The following is a 10,989-nucleotide window of genomic DNA, read 5'->3' as shown; positions in this document are numbered from 1 at the left end:
CCCCCGGTGATCTGCAAGCCGAGCGGGGGCGGCCGCAGCCAGTCCGGTGCGTGGCCAGGAGCCGGAGCGTTCCGTCCGCGTGAGCGTGGCCAGCCGTGGACGGCGCCGCACTGCAGTGCTGAAGGGGGAGGGGTTGCAGGCGCGCCGGAGGGTCTGGCTGGGAGGCGCGGGCACCTGCTGCACGTGTGTGTGTGCCTAGATCGTGCCCCGAGAGAGAGCTGCGGTCTGCTAGGAGTGGGGCCGCCGGCGGAGGATGGTTGGCAGGCCGGCTGTGCTTTCCCGTCGGAGAGGCGGGCGCCTCCGTAGCTGGCAGTGGGATGAATGGGCAAGAGCCCTCTGAGCGCCTCCTCTCTGCGTGTGGAAGAAGGCCTGTGTGAATGAGACGCAGCAGGGTTTACCTGGCTGAATGTTGTTGTGTGGCGTCTGCCTTTGGGGACCCTGTGGCCGGGCTGCCTGTCTGGGGCATCCATAAGAGGGCACCAATGTGCATGTGAAACTCTGACAGACTAGGGTTGGAAACAGAATGCAGGGTGGACCAGAAAGACACCTGATAAAGCAGCTCACTATCTTGTGTGTCCCAGTGGTGCTGGGATGGGTGGGTGGGGGTTTGCACTTTTTATTTATTTATATTTATACCCTGCTTTTTGCCCCCATGGACCCAAGGCAACTTATAACCAATGTTCCCTCTTAGCTGAGTTAGTGTGAGCTAGCTCACACATTTTTGTCTTTGCTCAGGAAGGATGGTTCCAGAGCACATTCGCTGATGCAGTAGCCAAATTGCTCGCTCACAACCTTAATGCCAGTAGCTCACAAAGTAGAATTTTTGCTCACAAGACTCCACAGCTTAGAGGGAACATTGCTTATAACATCTGTCCTTGACTTGTTTTGCTGCCACTAAATGTGTGAAATGCATCCTTTGTAAACCCCCCTTTTTTGGCATCAAGTTGCAGCCGAGATATGGAGACCCCATGGGGTTTTCCAGGCAAGAGGCGTTCAGAGGTTGTTTACTATTGCTTGCCTTGGCACAGAGACCCCGGACTTCCTTGGTGGTCTCCTCCTATCCAAAGACTGACCAGGGCTGAGCTCAGCTTCCCACATCTGATAAGATCAAACAAGCCTGGGGTTATTCAGGTCAGGGCTGTGTGGGTATTGCTGGAGTAATAACAACACACACATTTCACTGCAGGGAGCAAGCACTAGAGGTCTCCCTGCTATACCAACCCCAAACAGGGCACTCACTGATGCTGGTCCTTCATTTTCCTTCCAGGCTACTCCCCTGAATGGTGCCAGGATGAAGGAGGAGATTTTTTTAGCCACTCTGCTACTCATTCTGCCAGTCAGCTGGGCAGCACCAAAGGATGGCAGTAAGAGGTACCAAGGTGGGGAAGGGGCCTCGAACTGCTTTTTTAAACCAGGGATGGTGAAGGTACTGGGGTCCTATCAAGCCCACTAGGGGGGTGGGGTGGGGGTGGGGGCTTCTGCGTTGCCCTGTTTCCAATGCTCACAAGAGCAACCCCCCCCCCCAAGTGGACTGGGAAGTGAAAATGGCTCTGGAGCAAGTCAAGCTATGCTACCAGCCAGCACTCGTGCTGCAAGAGTCGCTCAGTGCATCTGCTCCCCCACTGCATCATCCCCCAAGTTGGAAGCAGTGCAGGAGAAGATGCCAACTACCATTGCTGATGAACAGTCTGGCTCAGAGTATCTGAGCCAAGTGGCCCCTGAGTAATTGGCTCCTGGCTGCCAGTGGCCATCTAGGGCAGTGGCCCACTGGGAGATTTCCCTGTCAGTTAAATGGCTAGTCTGCATCTCACACCCTTCGTTTTGGTCTTTCTAGGCTGGAGACTCTCAGTGATCCTAGGGATCATCCCATCCTTAACCCTCTGCATCCAGGGAAGGAGAATGTGAGGTGAGTGCCTGTCCCATACATGCATGTGTCCGCATGCATGCACACACACACACGTCCAATACCAGGTTTGCTTCCAGATTGTTTAGTCTTGTTCTGCTCACCTTTTGGCTGGAGGAGAGAGGGAAGCCAGAGGATGCAGGGGAAGAGAGAAGAGATGGCGATTGATAGGTAAAAGCTCTCTCCCATCCTGCTGTGATTCCCACAAATTCATGCCCGTCTAACTAGTATAACTAAACAACGAGCCTTAAGTGCAGAGCCTCCCTCCCTCCAATCTCCAAGATGAGCTGTTCAGCCCTGATTCCTCTCCAAGTGGAAAAGAGACCCTCTTCCCCCCAGACAGGAAGTTCCCAATTGAGTGTATATCTCAGCAAGATGCTGGCCGCAGAGTCTGTTTTTAAAGCTTGGATTCACTCCACGTACACCTCTGAACATGTGCTGAATGCTTTTTCCTCACTGCTGAGTGGTGATGGGTGAACTTTGCATGCCTATGGGATTTTAAGGTAAAGCTTCCAGTACATTGTTCCCATTCCAGGCAAACCTGAGTCCTGAGATGTCTTTTTCCTGAAATTTATCAGGCTACACAGGGCCCTTTCTCAGTGAATTGTCCAGATCTGAAGGCTAAGTGCTAGGTCCCTTCCTGTGATACCTTTTCATTTCAGTCCCTATCAGCCTTTCCCTGTGTTCTGCATTGTCCCAGCCCTGGCTGGACCAACTGGTGGTTCCATTTGTCAATAGGATGCTCCAAGACTATTTGAAGAATGTTGGTCAGGTTGAGAAGGATGCTGACACCATGACAAGGGAGCAGGGTAAGAACCACATTCCTGTTTGATGCCAGAGGCTGGCGGTCGATGGCAGCTCCTGATCTCATATCTAAAGGGTCTAGGGTCTAGTTGGTTGCTCTGAGTTGGGGCCGACTGAGTGGGTGATCTGCCTTCGATGCCTGGTGTTGTTTTGAGTGGATCAGTAGTCAGGGAATCCCAAAACTGGGATTTTATCCCTTAGCTCTCTAGTCCAATTTATATTCTAGGTAACAGAGAGATACGAAGAATATATCTGAACAAACTTTACTGAATGACATGGCACCCCCTGCACTCCCTGCCCCCCTCCTGCTCATCCTCCAGTGGGGGTTACACGGCGGTTGCCACAGCAACACCCTTGACAGCTTGAGTGCCCTGCTGGATGGCACGGCTGCCAGTGAGCAGAGGGCACATCCACATTCTTATCTATCATGACCCTTGGGAGTCCTGTGCGGTCTGTCCTGCCTGCCCTGTCTATCTTGCTGCCTCCACGTAGCAGCAATGCTGGGACAGAATGCTGCTGTGGAAACGCAATGGATGCCACCGTGGCAGTGCCTGCCAACACTGACAGAGCATCTCCCCCCCCCATGTGGCCATTGTGTAACTTTCCCCTTAGGGAGGCGACTGGTGGCACCACTGTTGCACCATGGGCAGCTGCTGCAGCACAGGCGCAACAGAGGATTGCTCTGTAATTCATAGGGTCGCCATAAATGGGAAGCAACTTGATGGCACTTAACACACACCTGCAGTTGATTCAGAAAGGTGTCGTGTCTGTTTATGGTATGATTAATACAGTTAAGCCTATTGTTCAGTTCTGCTCAGCCATTTCACACTGGAGTCACCCTTTGCCTTTGCTGAAGAACAGTGGCTCCCAGTTTGAGGAAGAATCACAGAGAAAGCTCCCTCTTGACATTGTGATGTTTGAGTTAGTCCTGCTAAAGATATCACCTGACTGTGCACAGAGGTGTATTTTATTGATTTATTTAGAGAATTGATATGCCAACTCTCCAGAGACCTGCTTGAGGCAGCTCCCCAAACAAACAAAATACAATAAAATCATTAAAACTACAACATAAAAGTTATCAGTAGTAAAACAAGCCATTAAAAACAAGCCAGGGATATAAAAACCCTGCATAAAAGAAACACTGAGCAACCTAAAATGATATTTATAAAAGAATCCTCAGGCTAGAAGCAGACCATTTAAAATGCTTTAAAATATGAAAACCCTCCATTAAAAGCCTTAGTGAAAATAAAAATGTTTTGGCTTGGCACTTAAAGAGCAGTAAGGAAAGGTATTTCAAAGGTGAGGTGCCACCACTGAAAAAGCCTTGTCTCTGATTGCCATCTGCCTCACATCTGCAGCTGAAGACACAGAGAACAAGGGTTGGGGAGAGTACCTTGAGTGGCGGGCTGGACAGTATCTGAGGAGGCAGACTGTGTGAATGCACATTATGATAAAAATCAGGAAGCAAATTAAAAAGAGGTTAGGATTTTTTTTTCAGCTAATGAAAGGGACAGTCTTTTCAGTTGGTTTAGACTGGAGTGGCCCTGCGAAGGCTTGTACAGAAGATTTATTTGTTTGTTTTATTCATTTATACCTCATCTTCCTTCCCAATAGGGACCCAAGGCAGCTTACATACTTCTCCTCTCCTCCATTTTATCATAACAACAACTTTGTGAGTTAGATTAGGCTCAGAGAGTGTGACTGGCCCAAGGTCACCCAGCGAGCTTTCAATGCACAAGTGGGGGATCAAACCAGGGTCTCCCAGTCCGACACTCTTAACCACTATATAACACTGGCTCTCTTTTTAATTCAGTTAGCTAGGCTGAAAGTGTGATTCTTACCCACCCTAATTCTGTTCAGAGCCTTCTACAGAGAGAGAGAGAGAAACTTGTTCTAAGGCAGACCCTCAGATTTCTCACCTGCTCTTCTAAAGCAAAATCATATTCATGATGATGAAGTTGGAAAAGACCCTCAGATGAGAAATGTTTGGAGTTTGTAATGCCTGGTGGCAACTATTCCACACTAAAAGATGTCCATTCCGCCTCTGCCTTGAGACGTGAACTGATTTGATGTGGCCCATCCCTCTCTCCAGCCTGCTGCCTTGTGGTCAGCTTTGACCAATAGAAGCCAGGCATAAAATTACATAGCATAACCGAGACCTAAAATAAGAAATTAGCTGGCTGCAGCTTACAATGCCTTGCACTGTTGGAGGCTGAGGATGCTGCCGCACTCCCAGCTGTCATGCATCACATTCTTTTGCTCCTCCTTCCTTCACGTTAGGGTGGTCTTTAGAGTGCTTTAACAAGTATCCCTAAGGACAATTCTTCTGACTCTGATGAAGAGGAAATATCTCTCTCTTTACAAATGCTGTTTGCAAGCATTTCCCGGTCGTGGCAACTTAGCAGCGGTCCTCCCATAGGAGTAGACCCCACGAAGACACATTGGGTTGCATCCCATGGAAAACTTCCACATATGCAACAGTCCTTGCACCTTTTTTGGGAGTGCAAGACATACACCACACAAGCTATTTCTTCTGATACAATTTCTAAAGCAAATTAAACCTTGCAAAGCATGTGTTGTACATTTGATTGCTCCTTGTACATAGTGCGGAAGCTGCCTTATACTGAATCAGACACTCCGCCCATCAAGGTCAGTTCTGTCTACTCAGACTGGCAGCAGCTCTCCGGTGTCCCAGGAAGAGGTCTTTCACATCACGTACTGCCAGATCATTTAACTGGAGATGCTGAGGACTGAACCTGGGACTTTCTGTATGCCAAGCAGATGTTCTACCACTGAACCATGACCCCTCATTAAAATGTATATTGAAAATTATATTGAACTGTTTTGTGTTGGAGGAACCCATATGTTACCGCTTGCGCAAGTGGAACTGTGCTGAGTAAATTTCCATTCCGTTTGTGCCTCACTGGAAGCAACCCATAGACCCCCAAGGCCAGCAAGCTCCATGCATAGCATCCAGCTGCCTGTGTTGAGCCTCAGCATCAAGCATTTTACAGCCAGATGCGCACACGTGCTTCCCAATCCCAGCTCAAGAGTCACCTCTGCATTTGACCTAGCATGAAGGTTGGCGGCCACCTTACTAAACTGATCTAGATTTGTTTCCTTTAGCCAGTGGGCCCCTCCATGCTGCACAGGAAAGACAGCTCTGTCCCATTAGACCATAATAGTTTGGTTTTTGTGATCTCTTGGTAGTCTCTGTGGGCAGACCAAGTTATTTATGTATTTTCATTTATAGTCCGCCTTCTCATTGGGACTCAAGTGCAATAGGTGTGTTGAGCCAGAAGGAAGCATCATTACTTGTGATCTGCCTTGAGTCCCAGTGAGAAAGGGGGACTATAAATGAAAATCCATCACCACCATCATTATTCCCACAGTGGGTCCCCAGTTGCTTTCTGTTGCAGAATTAGGGCCTGGAGTGAGCCTCTGATAAACCTATGATATTTTAACTTCTATAGCAATTAGCCTCTATAGTTGAATCTTTGGTTCTGTTTCCCAGGATGCTTCAGAACTTTGCTGGTGCTGTGGCCTTCTGGTACCAATAACCCTGTACATGATCTCTGCCTTACATGACTTCTGCCTTTTGGAATGTTTATACATTATAAAATTCTAAATAGATAGTGTATCTGAACCTAGCTTCCTGGGACTCTCTTAGTCAACCTTAACTCTCAGTCAACCTAGCTTAACCCAGCTTTCCTTGACTTTCCTTAACCCAGGGACAGAAAGAAAGGGCTGACTTTGTTGTATATAGAGCCAGTTTGGTGTAGTGGTTAAGTGTGTGGACTCTAATCTAGGAGAACCGGGTTTGATTTCTCACTCCTCCACTTGCAGCTGGCTGGATGACCTAGGGCAAGCCATAATTCTGACAAGAGCCGTCCTTGAAAGAGCAGTTCTTGAAAGAGTTCTCTCAGCCCCACCCACCTCACAGGGTGTCTGTTGTGGGGAGGGGAAGGGAAAGGAATTTGTAAGCTGCTCTGAGACTCCGAGTGAAGGGCGGGGTATAAATACAGTCTCTTCTTTTTCTATACGTCAGACATATGTCAAATGCTTGTCACAGACTTGACTGACAGTTACATTAGCCCCTCTGGTTGGAAAAGTGTGCTTAATGTCTGAATTTAGTTTTGTTCCCTGTTCTGGCCAACTACCCTTCCATTATGGGTCTTGACAGAGCAACCAAGGATGTCCTTTATAGAACTTAGGACTTATAGAAGTGCACTATTTATGTATTGGGGTTGTGTTGAAATATTCTGAAATGCTACAAGTGTTTTCTGACTTAAGAGTGTGTAATGGAATAAATTGAGTTTTGGTTTAGAACAACTGTCTCTCTCTCTGTTTTGATGCAATTGGGAAGCCAGCTTCTCTCCCTCACAAAACGAACACAATGGAGATGGGAGTGCATGAAAAGGTTTCTGCACCTCTCATTTCCCCAACACTTTCCCTTTGGCTGACACAATCTTCTCCCGGTATCTGCAGCTCTCTTGCTTCTCTTTGTTCTCCATGATTATGACAAGAGCGGTCGACTGGATGGCCTGGAATTCATGCGGTTGCTTAGTGAGCTGGCGGAAGAACAGGCCAAAAGGCAGCCCTTGCCTGACTTGGTAGGTGCTTTTTAATTCCTTGGCCTTCTTTGTGTCAGGCGCGTTGGCACCCTTGCCAGCCCTAGGAGAAACATACACTCTGCCAGCCTGTCCTGGGAGACTGAGAGCCAGTTTGGTGTGGTGGTTAAGTGCGCGGATTCTAATCTGGGAGAACCGGGTTTGATTCCCCACTCCTCCACTTGCACCTGGCTGGACAACCTTGGGCAAGCCGTAGTTCTGATAAGAGCTGTCCTTGAAAAAGAGCAGTTTCTGTCAAGAGCTCTCTCAGCCCCACCTACCTCACAGGGTGTCTGTTGTGGGGAGGGGAAGGGAAAGGAGTTTGTAAGCCGCTCTGAGACACCTTTGGGTAGTGAAGGGCAGGGTATAAATCCAATCTCTTCTTTTTCTTCTTGTTGCCTCCATTCCTTTGTTAGGCGGTAACCTCTGGATCCCGTTTCTTGTTGCTCCCCTGAGCCTGCCCCCTTGGGTCTCTGTCATAACTTGACTCTCAAGAGCAGGGGCTTCTCATGTAGTTGAACCAGTGAGCACTCTGGAATTTTTAAAGAAGAGGTAGTGGCCGCCACAATAAAATGGCCGCCATGGAGTTGGAACCAGTGGCAAAACAGCTATCCTGGGGGCTGGGGCCAGTCAGAAAATGGCTGCCCCAGGTCAATCACAAAATATTTAAAAGTTACACAAAATGTTAGGAGGTACCAAGGGAGCAGCTATGATGGAAGCAGCTTTTTCGAGCCATTAGGTCTTCAACAGGTGACTATCACAAAACAAAATATGTAACTCATGATACCATACTGCATTTGCATGCAATAAAATTTTTGCTATATAGAAATAATTCAAGAACGCAGTGTGTTTTATTATTTTCCCTGATTTCATGTGAAGGCAGCATAACTACCTACACATTTTTGTGACGGTCCCCTGACAAAGCTCTAATTGCTTAAAATCGTTCCTCTCCTGCTCCTGCTATTTTTCATTTTTCTCCTCAGTGAAGCTCCCTTGAGTTTCAGGGATGGCTACAATGACATGCAGCGTGGACTGCACCATTTCAGACTGCAGGTAGAAGATTACAATTTAGCATATTTCCCTTTGCTTAAAAACTGGCAGATGGAAAACCAGCACAGCAAACAAAAGGCAAGAGTGCTGAGCCTTTCCCCATGCTGGACTAATTTTCATGGTATTCCTTCCATCTGAAGGCACATTGAAATCTACCCGCAGTTTGAAGTGGAACAGTCTCTACTGCCTCAGGGCTTTTTTGCCTCATTCTTGGGGCACCTGTGAATTAGACCTCAGATTGGAAGTGGGAGGATCTCCCTTGGGGAGACTGATCAGTTGAGTCAGCTGGACCTCTTTGCTCTCTATGCCTCTTCTATAAAAACCCCTCTAAGATCTCTGCTCATGGCCCAGAGCGACCTGGAAACTTTGGGGGGTGAAGCCTGGGGACGGCAGTGTTTGAGGAGGGGAGGGATCTCAGCAGGTATAATGCCATAGAGTCCATCTTCCAAAGCAGTCATTTTCGACAGGGGAACCAGGAGATCTCCAGGCCCCACCAGGAGGCTGGCAACCCTAGGCCACCAGAACAGGTCTTGAGGCATTCTCTCTTATTTGTTTATTTATTTATTTATTTATTATTTCGATTTGTAGACCGCTCACCCCCTAAGGGCTCTTGTCTTCCTTTAGCCTCAAAGGCTGGTTGCCACAGTTTTCTTATAAAAAGGGTGTGAATATTGCAACACCTCTCCCTAGGTATTCTTTGGGGGGGGGTGTATTTTTGTGCATGTGCATGCGCACCTGGAAGTCACAGCGACCTCTGGTGACTGACCCCTACTGGGGGCCTGGAGGATATTCAGAGAGGTGGCTGAATAAAGCCTGCCCCCGCCTCCCAACTGCTGGTTTTCCAAAGAGGTTTCCCATCCAATACTTGCCAGAGTCGACCCTGCTTAGCTTCCGAGATCTGACGAGACTGGGCTTGCCTGGGCTATCCAGGTCAGGGCTCACTCAGTATTCTTAGCTGTCGTCAGTTTCCTTATTTTAATCATCCAGAAGGTGGGCGCAGTTGGACCCTCACGTGAAGTAATCACTCTGCATTGAGGTCTAAGTCTGTTCTTCTAAACTTTATGCCTAGAGAGTGTGCAGCTTCACTGACCTTATCCTCCGTGCCCCATTTGTTTGGCCCTCTACGGCACCTGGTTGGCCGCTATGTGAAACAGCATGCTGGACTAGATGGACCACTGGTCTCATCCAGCAGGGCTCATCACACGACCGCACATATACTGCGGAACTTTTTGTTATTTTAAGGCTCAGAAGGAAGATGCAAAGTTGGGTATACTTAGAAGGCACCCAAGGCATCTGTTAAGTATAGTTTAAATTAATTCCATGATTTTAATAAGACTAAAGAAATGCAAGTACAGGATTAAAGCTCCGGGGATTGGGGGGGGGGGGGAAATCAGTGACCATGGATGTTTCTTTGTTAATAACCAAAGTGTTGACTTGATCTCTTCGTCTGCTCCTGCAGCTGGTACTGATGGTGGACAGCATCCTGGAGACACAGGACTTGAACCGGGACGGGTTGCTGGAGCCCTCGGAGCTGTTTCTTGGCCCCTGGCAGGATCAGGCCCCAGCTCTGCTTGCTGCCCCCAGTGGAGAAGATGGGACAGTGTTGTGGGCCCCTCTAGAGCCGGATGAACAAAGCGTTGGGCTCTCAGACCTCCCAGTCCAGCAAGGTACAGCAGAGCCCCCGGCTGCCCCAGAGACTTTTCAGGAGCAGGGAGTCATGGAGGCCCCTTCCCTGAGCCCTGGAGCACAAATGCACAAAGGGGATCATGGCCAGGAAGCATCGCCAGACACACAGGGACAAGGGGCTGAGATGCCTCCTGCTCCCGGCAACTGATACCTACTCTGCTCAGGAGAGGAAGAAGTCTGGTGGATGACTTGGCCCTATGGACAGAGGAACAGAATGACTCCAGGGCAGTTTCCAGAAGGGGCTGCAGGGAGGTGGGAAGCCAGAAACAGTCTGAGCTTGCTGCTGCCACTTCCTGTCATGCCCATGTCCCTGGAACCACCCAGATTTCTCACCCTTTCAGTCATCTGTGCTGCTCTAGGGCTCTGTGCACAAATCCTTGCTTTTCTTGCCTGCTCCAGATACCATCCCGTTCAACATGCAACTGAGAATCCCAAACATGCTGTCCCCTGGATGGATAACAGTTGGCTTAGCCTGGATCAGGAGCCCAGGACCAGAGCTTGGTATCCTTCCTAGGACATCTCTTTGCAAAGAAGGCCTTATCCAGCTCGCTGGGTACCATGCAAGTAGCTCCAAGGGCTGCAGTGCCAGTGGTGCTCTCCGCCCCCAAGTGCCACCCCCTCTGCCAAGTAGGCAGAGAACCATTTCCCATTCCCACCCTCTAGACTCTCAGGATGTGAAGTACAGAATCACAATGCCTCCCACTCACTCCGTGCTAGGGAACTGGTCAGCATCTGTCTTGGCTCCTCCCAACACATGAAGCTGCCTTCTATCAAGGCAGCCCTTGGTCTAGCAAGGTCAGCCATTGTCCACTCTGACTGGCAGCAACTCTCCAGGGTCTCAAGTCTTTCACATCACCTACCAACTGATCCTTTTAAATAGAGATGCCTGGAATTGAACCTGGGATCTTTAATCATGCAAAGCGGATGCTCTACCAC

The 10,989-nt window shown here is 48.9% G+C and overlaps 1 protein-coding gene across 1 annotated transcript; it reads left to right on the top strand.

Moving 5' to 3' along the window:
- The first annotated feature begins 1,342 nt into the window (after positions 1 to 1,342).
- Positions 1,343 to 10,908, top strand: CGREF1 (cell growth regulator with EF-hand domain 1). The gene is made up of 5 exons (XM_015415169.1): positions 1,343 to 1,371; positions 1,835 to 1,906; positions 2,642 to 2,712; positions 7,196 to 7,320; positions 9,827 to 10,908. Exons 3-5 carry the CDS (start codon positions 2,643 to 2,645, stop codon positions 10,199 to 10,201), a joined length of 570 nt encoding a protein of 189 aa, XP_015270655.1. The 5' UTR covers positions 1,343 to 1,371; positions 1,835 to 1,906; position 2,642; the 3' UTR covers positions 10,202 to 10,908.
- Positions 10,909 to 10,989: the final 81 nt, after the last annotated feature.

This window comes from Gekko japonicus, unplaced genomic scaffold (assembly GCF_001447785.1).
Source record: "Gekko japonicus isolate JY-2015 unplaced genomic scaffold, Gekko_japonicus_V1.1 scaffold63, whole genome shotgun sequence".
In the NCBI taxonomy this organism is placed as follows: domain Eukaryota; kingdom Metazoa; phylum Chordata; class Lepidosauria; order Squamata; family Gekkonidae; genus Gekko; species Gekko japonicus.
This window is presented reverse-complemented; position numbering and strand designations above follow the sequence as displayed.

Excerpts from the sequence above, each read along its gene's own strand:
- CGREF1 (XM_015415169.1), top strand. The coding sequence starts at position 2,643 with ATGCTCCAAGACTATTTGAAGAATGTTGGTCAGGTTGAGAAGGATGCT. Across the intron at positions 2,713-7,195 it reads CACCATGACAAGGGAGCAGG|CTCTCTTGCTTCTCTTTGTT; the intron begins GTAAGAACCACA and ends CGGTATCTGCAG. Across the intron at positions 7,321-9,826 it reads GGCAGCCCTTGCCTGACTTG|CTGGTACTGATGGTGGACAG; the intron begins GTAGGTGCTTTT and ends CTGCTCCTGCAG.